Genomic DNA, 16,583 nt, shown 5'->3' with positions numbered 1-16,583 from the left:
AAACGAGAAGCTCCACCAATCCCCTGCTTTGAATCTGAGACATCCATTCAGGATCCAACGGATGTCATTGAGTTTTTCTATTTTTTTCACACTAGGTGCTGCTTTTACACTAGTCATTCCCCCACACACCAGCGCGCACACACACCAACACACTCCAGCACACACACACACACACACACACACACGCACGCACGCGCGCGAATACACAATTCGGCGCAAAAATAAACACCACCATGCGCAAAGGCACACAAACAGAAAAAAGGGAAGAAAAATAGACTTAATACGAGTAAAGAAAAAGTGAATTACACAAAGAATAATCAGTCGGTTTACATATAGTCCATGTGCAACGGAAATTGGTCAAAACCGAAACCGAATGGAAATTAATTTGATGTAACTAAGATAAAAAAAAGGCAACATGAATCTTGGAACAAAAAACAATGGGTGAAGATTTGACTTACACCGGAAAAAATCTTGTGACTTACATATAACCCACGTAAAGAAAAGTACAACCTTATCGAAAAAAACAATATATTCTCTCTTGCCTCCATTCTACCGCCGAAAGACGAAGGAGACCGTTGCTCAATGTTCTTCTCTTTTCACTACTCAACGTTTTGAGTGTGCAGATCTAGTCTAGTGTTGTAAGATTTTGTGTATGACGGGGGGTCCATGGCGGCAGAGACAGTGGTGTAGGAACACGTTTTCTAACTTCATCCTCATCTATTCGGTGTTGTCTTGTGTTGTTTTGCTTTGATGTTTCTAATTCTCTAGACCAGGCAATATGTTGTTTAAGTCCTTCGAGCTTGACACTTCAACTATTCTCGACGATGGGCAACACCCGAAGCAAAAATATGCTAGTTCCGTACGAGGCATGTTACTTTCTAAAAGCTAGAAGATAACCCGTGTGTTGTTAGAAATATAAATAATGGGGATCAACTATTTACATCTATAGGGTTGGTGTTGTATTAAGGTCTTTTACTTCAATACATGAAGGGTATTCGGTGGACGTCGTGGACTTGATTGTACTGAGCCTTGATATTGAAACCTTCTAAGAGGTTAGATTCAGAGAAACCCTAGAATAAAAAAAGGCCAATCTTGGGCCAAATTTGTGTTTTGAGAAAATAAGGGTCTTATTTTTACTCTTATCGGAATGTGGTAAAGTATTATAATTCAATAAGAGTTCCGCAGGCAAACATATACTCTTACATTTCTTACTCTTTAATTTATAAACTTACCAAATAAGACCCTTTTTTTTGTTCCCTCTTCCCACACCCAATGAGGAAGATGTTGTTCAACATGTTCTACTCAATATTTGTAGGAGAAGAACCCAACTCGGTATCCTCTATCCTATATAACTAAGTAGTTCATCGCCACTAACATATTTACCTCAACATGCAACCGTGCATGAAAAAAATATTAAATATTTTAGTTACTTACGAAAATCGTTTTCTGAGCCCGGGCTCATCTGCACCCGTGTTGAATAAAGAAATCAAAACAAATACTATAAAAATTCAAAAGAAAACCAAAAAATTTCCCATTGTAGACAATTTGATGCGTGAGGCCCACTCCAATTTTCAAATGATTTGGACAAATGAGCAACTCTCCGAAAAAAGACAAAGTCAGGGTCTGTAAAATAGTTTACTATTCATGTACTTTTTGACCCGATTTGTCTTTTTTGCTGAGAGTTGCTCAGATGTCCGAATGAGCTAGAATTTGGAGCGAACCTCACGCAATAAATTTTCTACCATGGAAAATTTTTGGAGTTTTTTTAATTTTTCTAGTATTTTTGTGAAATTTTTTTGGTCGGGTGCAGATGAGTCTGGGCACCGAATCGCTGCACTCAGTTACTTTATACTACTTATGTGTAATAGATATATAGTTATACAAGAATCGTATATATTGTTAGGTCTCATGCTATTAATCCACATATCCATGTTTATAAAAGTAAGTATCGTTGAAATATATTGCAAAAGAATTCACAACAACGTGTGGGGTATCATCTAGTAGTTCTTTAAAAAGAGGAGAAGCAGAACCAATTCAATATAATATGGACCACCCTTTTCCTCTTGAGCCAAAGATAGGAGCTAGGGCAAATTTCTTTTTTATTTTCATTTAAGACATTTCCATGAATTCTACTGATTGATGCCCCCAAGGCGTTGGAGATGCCTTGTCATTGTGTTGTCGAAAATGGCGGATTTTTTCTGAGATCCTCAACCCCAACATCCATGACAAACTATTGAAAGGGTCTCGATGATGGAGTGCAATAAATCTCCTCCTCTCCGCTTGGCAGAGAAATTTTGACGCACTAAGTTATGTCAGAAGATTTTTCAAAGAAGGTCAAATTTGTCAATCGATTTTATTCTCTTGGTAATAGTTGTCTAAATACATGAATGGGGATTGATTTCTCAAGAAAATACAATTACCCTCCCCCCTCTCTCCAGCATCATTATCATAACATCATTTAAAAAATCCATACTACAATTCACTACCATAATAATCTTGAAAACAAAAATTAATATCACGAAAGTCAAATGTCTTTTTTTCGCAAAGTCGAACATCTAAATACATGGTATCGTAGCAGACTTCATTGTGCGCGAGAGGCCATGGCGGCCACTACCCCAAGGATCATGGAAGTGCATGGCCGGTGCTTTTCAGGATGAAAAATTCACTACTTAGACAAATTGTCTTCATCGTATGGATCTTGTTACATGAAAAAATCATAGAAAGTAATATTTATACGGTAAATTTTGTGTGTGTATGCATCATGATATATTTTTTACAGTAACCAGACAATCTATCTATAATGTTTTCATTTTGTGGTTTTATGTTATGTATAGACGCCCCGCACAATTGGGTAGTCACAGTGTCAAATGGTGTTTGCATCACATCATCGGTCAAGCTAGTTGCACAATAACAACGAGGATCGTGCTCATATTGTTGATGTTGTTGACCTCGACCCGGTCACCGATGAGATGCTTCGCCTTTATAATATATCTTATTCCAACTACTTTATGGCATTGCTAATGGCGTCTAATTAAGTTGTTATGCATCTGGGGACAAGGCGCACCGGAGTCGATGGAGGTGTGGTCAGCCCCGGGGCCTCGCCCATCTCCAGACATGTGCCAGCGGCGAGACCCCAGTCGAAGTGGCGTACGAGGCAAGCTAGCGCAATCTCTAGCGTCGGCATCGCGAAGTTGATGGCGGGACAGAGTCGTCGACCGGCACCGAATGGGAGGAGTTGGTAGTCGTTTGCCCTCACGTCCACGCCTGTCACGTTACCGTTGGCCAAGAACCGCTCAGGCCAAAACTCCTCCGCCCCTTCACCCCACGCAACGGGGTCCCTCCCGATTGCCCACGCATTGATAAAGAGTGTCGTCTTTGCTGGGATCTCGTAGCCCTGGACGATTGACGTCGTCGTCGACTCGTGTGGGATGAGGAGTGGTGCTGGTGGGTGGAGACGCAACACCTCCTTCAACACCGCCTTGAGGTACTCCATCCTGCTGAGGTCATCTTCTTCGATGACCAACTTGTCGTTGGTGACTCGTGTTACCTCGTCCTGCAACTTGGCCATTGTCTGGGGTTTTCTCGTGAGCTCCGCCATGGCCCATTCCAGCGTAATAGATGATGTCTCGGTTCCGGCGAAGATCAGGTCCTACATATGCCCCCAAAAAACACAAAGCAAAGGATAGAAAATAAATTAGTAAGGAACTAAATGGTTTTCCTATATCTCAATTGAGTGGGAGTATTTCTGTTGTAGGTGTTATAAGAAAAATTATGGATTGTCTATTTGGTAATTGACTGGTTTATAATTTGGTATTGGTTAGAGTTCTCCACTGTACAAACAATGACACATGACACTATCAAGTTGACTGATTTTCAGTTCTTTGTTAATCAAAAGTTTACACCATACAAACAATGACATATGTCATTATAAAATAAAAATATATTTTACACGATTTCAAAACCTCAGTTACACCCTTGTTTGCTATGATTTTCTTGTTTCGGAGCTTGTGGAGACAGGTGTAACGGACTGTTACTTGCTACAAATAAACATTTCACACAAAGAAAATCCAATTTGCCTTGTTAACACCTTCAACCAGCAACTATTCAAATCAAAAGTGAGTTTCTATTTACCACATTATTAAACCTACATTCTCTTAACACACAATTACATGTAAGATTTTTTTTTTGATTTGCTACTTTTAAAATATGAAAATATACATTGAAGTAACTAGCAACAAACAGAAGAGACAAAAAAGGCAAAAAGGAAGAAAATAAGAGAAAATAAACAAAACAAGTTCGATTCAACTACAAGCAAAACCCATGACCCACGGCTGTCTGTTACCCAATATAAATAAATAATAAATTAGATACCAAAACCGCTTAAGCCAAAGTAACAAATACTCCCTCAATTCACAAATATAAGATGTTCTAACTTATTTTTAAAATGTATATAGACACGTTTTAGTGTATTTGTTCACCCATTTCAGTCTGCATGTATTCCATATAGACACATAGGGAGTATATCCTAAAAGAAAATTATAAATGAATGGATGAAAGCTGACATGCAAATAAAGAGAATAATTGGACCGAGCGGAAAGCGTGATTTGCATTATTCAAATCATTCAAAATATAAAGAGTATAGGAGAATTAAGAATTAACTGAAATTGAAAAGAAGATCATTTATACGAAAAGTATAGCAATTCTGAAAATCATAGACAGACCATGGACCCGAAATTAAAGATGAAATTCTTGGGCTTTCGGTCGATCACCTGGACAATGCTTATGATGCGATCGTCGGTGAGGTCGAGTCCGGCGGTGTCTTCTTGCCTCAGCCGCAGCAAGACGTCCAAGAAGTCCTCCTCCCCTGCGCTGTCGTCACACTTCTTCTTCTCAAGGTGCTCAGCGATTATCTCGGACAAGAACTTGTGCCACGCTTCCATCTGGTCGTCCAGCCTCTTCTCGAACCCCGTCGCCCACCTCACCACCTTCGCCGCCGCGTCGGGAAGCACGTCCTCCGCCTGGAGCCCCGACATGAGCGCCGCAGAGTTGCCCATCAGCTGCTTCATCCTCTCAGCCGTGGCCCCCGCGGCGCCGGTGGCCGCGCGGGTGACCACCGCGTTGCCGTAGCCGTACAGGAGCCCCCTCAGCTCCACGGCCTCCCTGGCCTCCGCCGCGCGGCGGACTCCCGCGACGAGGGCGGCCGCCTCGGCGGCGCGCACGGGGGCGAACGAGTCGGCGCGGCGCTGGGAGAGCAGGTGGACGACGGCCATCTTCTTGCTGCGGCGCCAGGCGTCGCCGTATGGCGCGAAGGAGACGTTGATCGAGCCGTAGGAGAGCTTGTGCACGGGCGCGCTGAGCACGCGGGAGGCGAAGGCGAGGTCGTGGTTCTTGTACAGGTCCGCCGCCGCGGCCGCCGTGGATACCACCAGCGTCCGCCTGCGCCCGAGCTGCAGGAGCAGGAGGCCGCCGTCGCTGCCGTACCGAGCGTGCAGGTCGCGCAGGGAGCGGTGCGCGAGGCGGCCCAGGAGGTGGAGGTGGCCGAGCAGCGGCATACACGGCGGCGACGGCGGGAGCTTGCTGTTCTTGCTTCGAGCTTTCTTGGTCACGTAGCAGAAGGCGACGAGCACGGCGACGGCCGCGACGAGCACGGCGAACGGAGACATCCTCCTTCCGCTCGACAACCGTGCTGGTTATACTACCTGAAAATCCTTGCCTGGGTATATATCGTGTGGCGTGTTGTGACATTTTGGATTCGATTATTGGGTGCCGGTGTGGCGTTGTGACTTTATTTCCCCGCGAGAAAAGGCGACGTGACTTGTGAGGTCGAGGGGCAGCGACGGCAGTGTCATTGTCTTCGGATCATGTGTCAACTTTGATATCGTCCATGTGATCGTGATCGTACCAAAAAAGCCGCCGGGTGCCGGCTAAGCTCGTGCTACAGTTTGGTCTGACTATGAGCTCCGATGAAAAGTTTTCAAAGTTCTAAAAAAAAGCTCCAATCAGATCTCTGCTATTTTCGCCGGATCATGATGGTTTTCGCTGGACCCATTATATCCAGCGAAATGAGGCAAGAAATTTGGGTAAATCCGATGACTGATAGCTTAATTTAGGGTCCCCTTATTTTAAACGATTATCATAGGACTCGGTTAACGGCAAACGTTCGCCAAGGAGGGTGGCATATGCGAACGATTTCGTGGCAGTTTTAGTTGTGAGGAATGGAGTAAGAGAGGTGAAAAAAAGTCTAGAGGAGTTTTACTTTCCTAATGGCCCATTGTTGTTCTATTACATAGGATAATGCATTTTTGACTCGAGCTTTTAAACATAACTGGTAGAACTCCCGTGTGTTGCTACGGGCTATAATACATTTAAATGAATCAACAAATGATTAAGGTCGTTTTGAAAGTCAAAGTTCATTTCTCCCCTTCCCCTCCAGCGCTCGTCCAGCTCTGCGTCGCTCTAGATCTAGAGTAGGGTCTCCCCTTCCCCTCCAGCGCCAACACCGCTCGGGCAGCGGTGGGTGCTCGTGCCCGCGTCTCCCGTGCAGATGCGCATGCAGGAGTCGGAGGCGGAGGCGGCCCGGCACAAGCAGCATGTGGCGGCCGCAGCAGAGCCAGACTCTTCCCGCCAGCGGGCGTGTTGCGACCCCATCGAACCGGAAAAGGCGCTCCTCCAAGAGGTCATGCTGACCGCAAGGGCAAGGGCCCGGCCAAGCGGTCAACTCTGGCCGCCTGCCTTGCTATGTTTATATTTATTTGTTTTATTTTTGTTTTAGTTTGAATTTGAACTATCTTGGCCCTTTTGGATGAACGAATTGTATGTCCGATGTCTGAATTCCTTACCCTCTATGCTTCTATGACATAGAATAAACAATGACTCAGTGGATTGTCTGTATAAAAGATAGTAGACTCAAAAAAAGCAGCGAGGATTTAACAATCGTACTGTTTCATCAAGTTCTCTCATTCATTCATACAAGATATACTATTACTTTTCCTTATCAAGACATACTATTCTTTTCCTTACCTAATGGGTTTCCTTGTCTCTCAATACTACCTCCATCGCACTAAAACATATGTTTCGTGAATTATGAACAAGATGCATGTGCATACAGTTTTCTGTTACAAATATGCTACCAGAAAAAGGCGACATGCCACGATCAGTTCTTTTGTTAGTAAAAATCACTTGAACACAGCAAGGTAGTGTACTAACCTTGCGACAAATGAATCACGAATACTTACATTGTCTTTCCTCGTCACCCTGCTGAACATAACAAGGTAGTGTACATTCAGCAGAGAGCATAAAGCGAAAAGATGTTGGAACTTCTATCCATCCTATATCTCTTTGGTTTGTTGTGCATGTAACAACCTAAACAACCCAACATGATTTCATTAGCAGTCATTTCATCCATTCAGGCTGATATTCATTTGCCTTTGTCTACTACTGCAACTTCTCTCCTGGATGAACACCAATGTTGTCATTACTTCAGAAGTATGTCGTCCCACATTATAATCAAGCGGGAACCATTGGGAGCACATATATGAAATGTTCCTAATGTACGGTGAGATATGAAATGATTCTTACCTACATCGAGAGATGGTGGTGTATTAAATGTTTTATTTACAAACAATGAAATATGCATGCTCTGCAATGCTAGTTTCTGAAGATCATAAATGGAAAAAGGTGTAGCTAGGAAAATCAAACTAATCACAATGACCCGATTAACTGCCATCTTCCTTGATTTTCTCATTTTATTGTGCTATTACTTCACAGTGCGAATCCATGTCCATTGTTACTTGCCTGGACCAAACCTCATTGAACACCTCACACGACAGCCATTCACTTATTCTCCCAAGTGCTACAGTCAAGAAAGAAATCCGGTGTCACGACCCGAGCTACGCCATAGGCAACCTGGATCCAGTCTACTCCACTACACCACATGCTACTTCTCCCAACATGCCACAACCACTCAATGCCCGTTTAGTTCTAGCCGATCTGGGTGAAAACCCAAAGGAAATATGCCCTAAAGGCAATAATAAAGTTATTATTTTATTTCCTTATATCATGATAAATGTTTATTATTCATGCTAGAATTGTATTAACCGGAAACTTGATACATGTGTGAATACATAGACAAAACAAAGTGTCCCTAGTATGCCTCTACTAGACTAGCTCGTTAACCAAAGATGGTTAAGTTTCCTAACCATAGACATGTGTTGTCATTTGATGAACGGGGTCACATCATTAGGAGAATGATGTGATGGACAAGACCCATCCGTTAGCTTAGCATAATGATCGTTAAGTTTTATTGCTATTGCTTTCTTCATGACTTATACATATTCCTCTGACTATGAGATTATGCAACTCCCGAATACCGGAGGAACAGCTTGTGTGCTATCAAACGTCACAACGTAACTAGGTGATTATAAAGATGCTCTACAGGTGTCTCCGAAGGTGTTTGTTTGGTTGGCATAGATCAAGATTAGGATTTGTCACTCCGTGTATCGGAGAGGTATCTCTGGACCCTCTCGGTAATGCACATCATAATAAGCCTTGCAAGCAATGTGACTAATGAGTTAGTTACGGAACGAGAAAAGAGACTTGCCGGTAACGAGATTGAACTAGGTATGAAGATACCGACGATCGAATCTCGGGCAAGTAACATACCGATGACAAAGGGAATTACGTATGTTGTCATAAGGTTCGACCGATAAAGATATTCGTAGAATATGTAGGAGCCAATATGGGCATCCAGGTTCCGCTATTGGTTATTGACCGGAGAGGTGTCTCGGTCATGTCTACATAGTTCTCGAACCCGTAGGGTCCCCACGCTTAACGTTCGTTGACGATATAGTACTATATGAGTTATGAATGTTGGTGACCGAATGTTGTTCGGAGTCCCAGTTGAGATCACGGACATGACGAGGAGCTTCGGAATGGTCCGGAGGTAAAGATTCATATATTGGATGATAAGGTTAGGCCAAGGGGTCAGGCCCACGGGGCTATAAGTCGGTGCAAAAGAAAGTTTTGCGGAGGTCAGAGGCCAAACGCCGGAGACCCTGGCATTTGGCCCTGGGCCAGACACCGAGGCCCATGGCATCTGGGCCAGACACCAAGGATTGTGGCGTTTGGTCCTGGAGTCCGAGTGGGACTCTTGCCTTTCGGGTAAACCCGACTTTGAGGAGGCTTTTGCTCCAAGTTTTGACCCTAGGGCTCAACATATAAATAGAGGGGAAGGGCTTGCACCAAAGACACATCAAGAATCACCAAGCCGTGTGCCGGCAACCCCGTCCCCTCTAGTTTATCCTCCGTCATAGTTTCTGTAGTGCTTGGCGAAGCCCTGCGGAGATTGTTCTTCACCAACACCGTCACCACGCCGTCGTGCTGCCGGAACTCATCTACTACTTCGCCCCTCTTGCTGGATCAAGAAGGCGAGGACGTCATCGAGCTGAACGTGTGCTGAACGCGGAGGTGCCGTACGTTCGGTACTTGATCGGGACGGATCGTGAAGGTGTATAACTACATCAATCGCGTTGATAAACGCTTCCGCTTTCGGTCTACGAGGGTACGTAGACACACTCTCCCCTCTCGTTGCTATGCATCTGCTAGATAGATCTTGCGTGTTCGTAGATTTTTTTTGAAATACCGCGTTCCCCAATAGTGGCATCCGAGCCAGGTCTATGCGTAGATGTTATATGCACGAGTAGAACACAAAGAGTTGTGGGCGATAATAGTCATACTGCTTACCAGCATGTCTTACTTTGATTCGGCGGTATTGTTGGATGAAGCGGCCCAGACGGACATTACATGACCGCGTTCATGAGACTGGTTCTACCACCGTGCTTCGCACACAGGTGGCTAGTGGGTGTCTGTTTCTCCAACTTTAGTTGAATCGAGTGTGACTACGCCCGGTCCTTGTTGAAGGTTAAAACAGCACACTTGACGAAAAATCATTGTGGTTTTGATGCGTAGGTAAGAACGGTTCTTGCTAAGCCCGTAGCAGCCACGTAAAACTTGCAACAACAAAGTAGAGGACGTCTAACTTGTTTTTGCAGGGCTTGCTGTGATGTGATATGGTCAATACGTGATGATATATAAATTGTTGTATGAGATGATCATGTTTTGTAAAGTTATCGGCAACTGGAAGGAGCCTTACGGTTGTCGCTTTATTGTATGAAATGCAATCGCCATGTAATTGCTTTACTTTATCACTAAGCGGTAGCGATAGTCGTAGAACCAATAGTTGGCCAGACGACAACGATGCTTCGATGGAGATCAAGGTCTCAAGCCGGTGACGATGGTGATCATGACGGTGCTTTGGAGATGGAGATCAAAGGCACAAGAGTATGATGGCCATATCACTTATTTTGATTGCATGTGATGTTTATCCTGTATGCATCTTATTTTGCTTAGTTCGGCGGTAGCATTATAAGATGATCTCTCACTAAATTTCAAGGTACAAGTGTTCTCCCTGAGTATGCACCATTGCTACAGTTCGTCGTGCCGAGACACCATGTGATGATCGGGTGTGATAAGCTCTACGTTCACATACAACGGGTGCAAGCCAGTTTTGCACACGCATAATACTCGGGTTAAACTTGACGAGCCTAGCATATGCAGATATGGCCTCGGAACACTGGAGACCGAAAGGTCGAGCGTGAATCATATAGTAGATATGATCAACATAGTGATGTTCACCATTGAAAACTACTCCATCTCACGTGATGATCGGGCATGGTTTAGTTGATTTGGATCACATGATCATTTAGATGACTAGAGGGATGTCTATCTAAGTGGGAGTTCTTAAGTAATATGATTAATTGAACTTTAATTTATCATGAACTTAGTCCTGATAGTATTTGCATATCTATGTTGTAGATCAATAGCTCGCGATGTAGTTCCCCGTTTATTTTTTGATATGTTCCTAGGGAAAAATAAGTTGAAAGATGTTAGTAGCAATGATGCGGACTAGCTCCATGATCTGAGGATTATCCTCATTGCTGCACAAAAGTATTATGTCCTTGATGCACCGCTGGGTGATAGAACTATTGCAGGAGCAGATGCAGACGTTATGAATGTTTGACAAGCTCGGTATGATGACTACTTGATAGTTTAGTGCACCATGCTTTACGGCTTAGAACCGGGACTTCAAAAATTGTTTTGAACGACATGGAGCATATGAGATGTTCCAAGAGTTGAAATTGGTATTTCAGACCCATCCCCGTGTTAAGAGGTATGAAACCTCTGACAAAGTACTTTGCCTACAAGATGGAGGAGAATAGCTCAGCTAGTGAGCATGTGCTCAGAATGTCTGAGTACTACAATCACTTGAATCAAATGGGAGTTAATCTTCCAGATAAGATGGTGATTGACAAAGTTCTCTAGACACTATCACCGAGTTACTAGAACTTCGTGATGAACTATAATATGCAAGGGATAACGAAAATGATTCTCGAGCTCTTCACGATACTGAAATCGGCGAAGGTAGAAATCAAGAAAGAGCATCAATTGTTGATGGTTAACAAGACCACTAGTTTCAACAAAAGGGCAAAGGAAAGGAAAGGGAACTTCAAGAAGAATGGCAAGCAAGTTGTCACTCCCATGAAGAAGCCCAAAGCTAGACCTAAACCTGAAACTGAGTGCTTCTACTGCAAAGGAGAATGGTCACTGGAATCGGAACTACCCCAAACATTTGGCAGATAAGAAGGATGACAAAGTGAACAAAGGTATATTTGATATACATGTTATTGATGTGTACTTTACTAGTGTTTATAGCAACCCCTCGGTATTTGATACTTGTCGGGGATATACCCCGCGGCGTAAACCGGCCGAAAGTTTAACCCGGCCGGACTTGGCGGTTTACTTGAGACCCGGCTGAGACTTAACGATTCACTGGCGACCCGTTTGGACCTGGCGGTTTACGATTCATTGGTAATCCGGCAGGTGGGTCAGAGGAGCGACAAGACCCGGTGGCCCAACGGGCGGTTCATGAAGGCCGGTTCATACTATGGTGGGCCGGTTTAAGAGGAAAGGCGTGAGGAATATTTGTCTTACAAGGAGTTAAGACTTGGACTTGTATCCGGTTTGTATTAGAGATAGACTAGTCCTAATCCTAATAGGACTCCACATGTAACCCGCCCCTTCAAGATATATAAGGAGGGGCAGGGCTCCCCAAAGAAGACAGGCAACAATCAATAATCTCTAGGGCTAGACACAAAGAGCCGGTTTACCGGCGACTCCCTCGTGATGATAATGAGACCTAGCCTCAAACAGCATGTAGGGTTGTTACCGGATGATGTTTCCCGGGGCCCGAAGCTGTCTGAATCCCCGTCTTGTGTCGCGTCTCTCGATTCCGCTCAACCCCTCTCAAGCTACCACATAGATGCGTTGGCCTCACGACTAAGTCCTTTCATTAGGACATCTGCCGTGACAATTCCACGACAATACTGGTTCAGTTACTAAAGAGTACTAACTAGAAACGAGAGTTGCAAAATGAACAGAGACTAGTTGAGGGCGAAGTGACGAGATGTGTTGGAAGTGATTCCAAGGTTGATAAGATCACCATCGCACACTCCCTATACCTTCGGGATTGGTGTTGGACCAAAATAAATGTTATTTGGTGTTAGCGTTGAGCATGAATATGATTTGATCATGTTTATTGCGATACGGTTATTCATTTAAGTCAGAGAATAATTGTTGTTCTGTTTACATGAATAAAACCTTCTATGGTCATACATCCAATATAAATGGTTTACTGAATCTCGATCGTAATAAAAAAACATATTCATAATAGTGATGCCAAAAGATGCAAAGTTGATAATGATAGTGCAACATATTTGTGGCACTACCGTTTAGGTCATATTGGTGTAAAGCACATGAAGAAACTCCATGCTGATGGGCTTTTGGAATCACTTGATTATGAATCATTTGATGCTTGCGATGAAGGAAATATGCCCTAGAGGCAATAATAAAGTATTATTTATTTCCTTGTATCATGATAAATGTTTATTATTCATGCTAGAATTGTATTAACCAGAAAACATAATACATGTGTGAATATATAGACAAACAGAGTGTCACTAGTATGCCTCTACTTGACTAGCTCGTTAATCAAAGATGGTTATGTTTCCTAGCCATAGACATAAGTTGTCATTTGATTAACGAGATCACCTCATTAGGAGAATGACGTGATTGACTTGACCCATTCCGTTAGCTTAGCACTCGATCGTTTAGTATGTTGCTATTGCTTTCTTCATGATACAAGTTCCTATGACTATGAGATTATGCAACTCCCGTTTATCGGAGGAACACTTTGTGTGCTACCAAACGTCACAACGTAAATGGGTGATTATAAAGGTGCTCTACAGGTGTCTCCAAATGTACTTGTTGGGTTGGCGTATTTCGAGATTAGGATTTGTCACTCCAATTGTCGGAGAGGTATCTCTGGGCCCACTCGGTAATGCACATCACTATAAGCCTTGAAAGCATTGTGACTAATGAGTTAGTTGCGGGATGATGTGTTACGGAACGAGTAAAGAGACTTGCCGGTAACGAGATTGAACTAGGTATCGAGATACCGACGATCAAATCTCGGGCAAGTAACATACCGGTGACAAAGGGAACAACGTATGTTGTTATGCGGTCTGACCGATAAAGATCTTCGTAGAATATGTGGGAGCCAATATGGGCATCCAGGTCCCGCTATTGGTTATTGACCGGAGACGTGTCTCGGTCATGTCTACATAGTTCTCGAACCCGTAGGGTCCGCACGCTTAATGTTACGATGACAGTTTTATTGAGTTTTGATGTATCGAAGGAGTTCGGAGTCCCGGATGAGATCGGGGATATGACGAGGAGTCTCGAAATGGTCGAGACGTAAAGATCGATATATTGGACGACTATATTCGGACTTCGGAAAGGTTCCGAGTGATTCGGGTATTTTTTGGAGTACCGGAGAGTTACGGGAATACGTATTGGGCCTTATTGGGCCATACGGGAAAGAAGAAAAAGGGCCTCAAGGGTGGCCGCACCCCTCCCCTTGGTCTGGTCCGAATTGGACTAGGGAAGGGGGGCGCCCCCTTCCTTCCTTCTCTTTTTCCCTTCCTCTTTTCCTATTCCATATGGGAGGTGGAATCCTACTAGGACTAGGGAGTCCTAGTAGGACTCCACACTTGGTGCGCCCCCTCCTAGGGCCGGCCTCCTCCTCCCTTGCTCCTTTATATACGGGGGAAGGGGGGCACCCCAGAGACACAACAATTGATCCTTGAGATCTCTTAGCCGTGTGCGGTGCCCCCTCCACCATATTACACCTCGATAATACCGTTGCGGAGCTTAGGCGAAGCCCTGCGTCGGTGGAACATCATCATCGTCACCACGCCGTCGTGCTGACGAAACTCTCCCTCAACACTCGGCTGGATCGGAGTTCGAGGGACGTCATCGAGCTGAACGTGTGTAGAACTCGGAGGTGCCGTACATTCGGTACTTGATCGGTCGGATCGTGAAGACGTACGACTACATCAACCACGTTGTGATAACGCTTCCGCTGTCGGTCTACGAGGGTACGTGGACAACACTCTCCCCTCTCGTTGCTATGCATCACCATGATCTTGCGTGTGCGTAGGAATTTTTTTGAAATTACTACGTTCCCCATCATGCGAACCATGCCTCATGGGCAAGATGACTAAAACTCCATTCTTCGAAACTATGGAGCGAGCAGCAGACTTGTTGGAAATAATACATACTGATGTATACGGTCCGATGAGTGTTGAGGCTCGCGGCGGGTATTGTTATTTTCTAAGCTTCACAGATGATTTGAGCAGATATGGGTATATCTACTTGATGAAACATAAGTCTGAAACATTTGAAAAGTTCAAAGAATTTCTGAGTGAAGTGATCATCGTAACAAGAAAATAAAGTTTCTACAATCTGAACGTGGAGGTGAATATTTGAGTTACGAGTTTGGTCTTCATTTGAAACAATGCGGAATAGTTTCGCAACTCACGCCACTCAGAACACCACGGCGTAATGGTGTGTCCGAACGTAGTAATCGTATTTTATTAGATATGGTGCGATCTATGATGTCTCTTACCGATTTACCACTATTGTTTTGGAGTTATGCATTAGAGACAGCTGCATTCACGTTAAATAGGGCACCATCTAAATCCATTGAGACGGCACTGTATGAACTGTGGTTTAGCAAGAAACCTAAGCTGTCGTTTCTTAAAGTTTGGGGCTGCGATGCTTATGTGAAAAAGCTTCAACCTGATAAGTTCAAACCCAAATCGGAGAAATGTGTCTTCATAGGATACCCAAAGGAGACTGTTGGTTACACCTTCTATCACAGATTCGAAGGCAAGATATTCGTTGCTAAAAATGGATCCTTTCTAGAGGAGTTTCTCTCGAAAGAAGTGAGTGGGAGGAAAGTAGAACTTGATAAGGTAACTGTACCTGCTCCCTTATTGGAAAGTAGTTCATCACAGAAATCAGTTCCAGTGATGCCTACACCAATTAGTGAGGAAGTTAATGATGATGATCATGAAACTTCAGATCAAGTTACTACCAAACCTCGTAGGTCAACCAGAGTACGGTCCGCACCAGTGTGGTACGGTAATCCGGTTCTGGAAGTCATGTTACTAGACCATGACAAACCTACGAACTATGAGGAGGCGATGATGAGCCCAGATTCAGCATAATGGCTTAAGGCCATGAAATCTGAGATGGGATCCATGTATGAGAACAAAGTATGGACTTTGGTGGTCTTGCCCGATGATCGGCAAGCCATTGAGAATAAATGGATCTTCAAGGGGAAGACAGACGCTGATGGTAGTGTTACTATCTATAAAGCTCGAATTGTCGAAAAAGGTTTTCGACAAATTCAAGATGTTGCCTACGATGAGATTTTCTCACTCGTATCGATGCTTAAGTCTGTCCGAATCATGTTAGTAATATCCGTATTTTATGAAATCTGGCAAATGGATATCAAAACTGCATTCCTTAATGGATTTATTAAAGAAGAGTAGTATATGATGCAACCAGAAGGTTTTGTCGATCCTAAAGGTGCTAACAAAGTGTACAAAGCTCCAACGATCCATCTATGGACTGGTGCAAGCATCTCGGAGTTGGAATTTATGCTTTGATGAGTTGATCAAAGCATATAGTTTTATACAGACTTGCGGTGAAGTCTGTATTTACAAGAAAGTGAGTGAGAGCACTACAACTTTTCTGAGAAGTATATGTGAATGACATATTGTTGATCGGAAATGATGTAGAATTTTTTGGGAAGTATAAAGGAATATTTGAAAGGAGTTTTTCAAAGAAAAACCTTGGTGAAGCTGCTTACATATTGAGCATATAAGATCTATAGAGATAGATCAAGACGCTTGATAAGTTTTTTCAATGAGTACATACCTTGCAAGTTTTTGAAGTAGTTCAAAATGGAACAGTCAAAGGAGTTCTTGGCTGTGTTGCAAGGTGTGAAGTTGAGTAAGACTCAAAGCTCGACCACGACAGAAGATAGAGAGAAAATGAAAGTCATTTCCTATGCCTCAGCCATAGGTTCTATAATGTATGCCATGCTGTGCACCAGACCT

General features: G+C 43.7%; 1 protein-coding gene across 1 annotated transcript; it reads right to left on the bottom strand.

Moving 5' to 3' along the window:
- Positions 1-2,701: 2,701 nt before the first annotated feature.
- LOC123122288 (cytochrome P450 71A1) lies at positions 2,702-5,730 on the bottom strand. The gene is made up of 2 exons (XM_044542468.1): positions 4,770-5,730; positions 2,702-3,649 (listed from the first exon to the last, which is right to left on the bottom strand). The coding sequence occupies exons 1-2, from the start codon at positions 5,661-5,663 to the stop codon at positions 3,032-3,034; spliced, it is 1,512 nt and encodes a 503-aa protein (XP_044398403.1). The 5' UTR covers positions 5,664-5,730; the 3' UTR covers positions 2,702-3,031.
- Between the last annotated feature and the right edge of the window lie 10,853 nt (positions 5,731-16,583).

This window comes from Triticum aestivum, chromosome 5D (genome assembly GCF_018294505.1).
Source record: "Triticum aestivum cultivar Chinese Spring chromosome 5D, IWGSC CS RefSeq v2.1, whole genome shotgun sequence".
In the NCBI taxonomy this organism is placed as follows: domain Eukaryota; kingdom Viridiplantae; phylum Streptophyta; class Magnoliopsida; order Poales; family Poaceae; genus Triticum; species Triticum aestivum.
This window is presented reverse-complemented; position numbering and strand designations above follow the sequence as displayed.

Coding starts and splice junctions, on each gene's coding strand:
- LOC123122288 (XM_044542468.1), bottom strand. CDS start 5,663: ATGTCTCCGTTCGCCGTGCTCGTCGCGGCCGTCGCCGTGCTCGTCGCC. Junction 3,650..4,769: donor GCATCATAAGCATTGTCCAG/GTGATCGACCGA, acceptor GGGCATATGTAG/GACCTGATCTTCGCCGGAAC.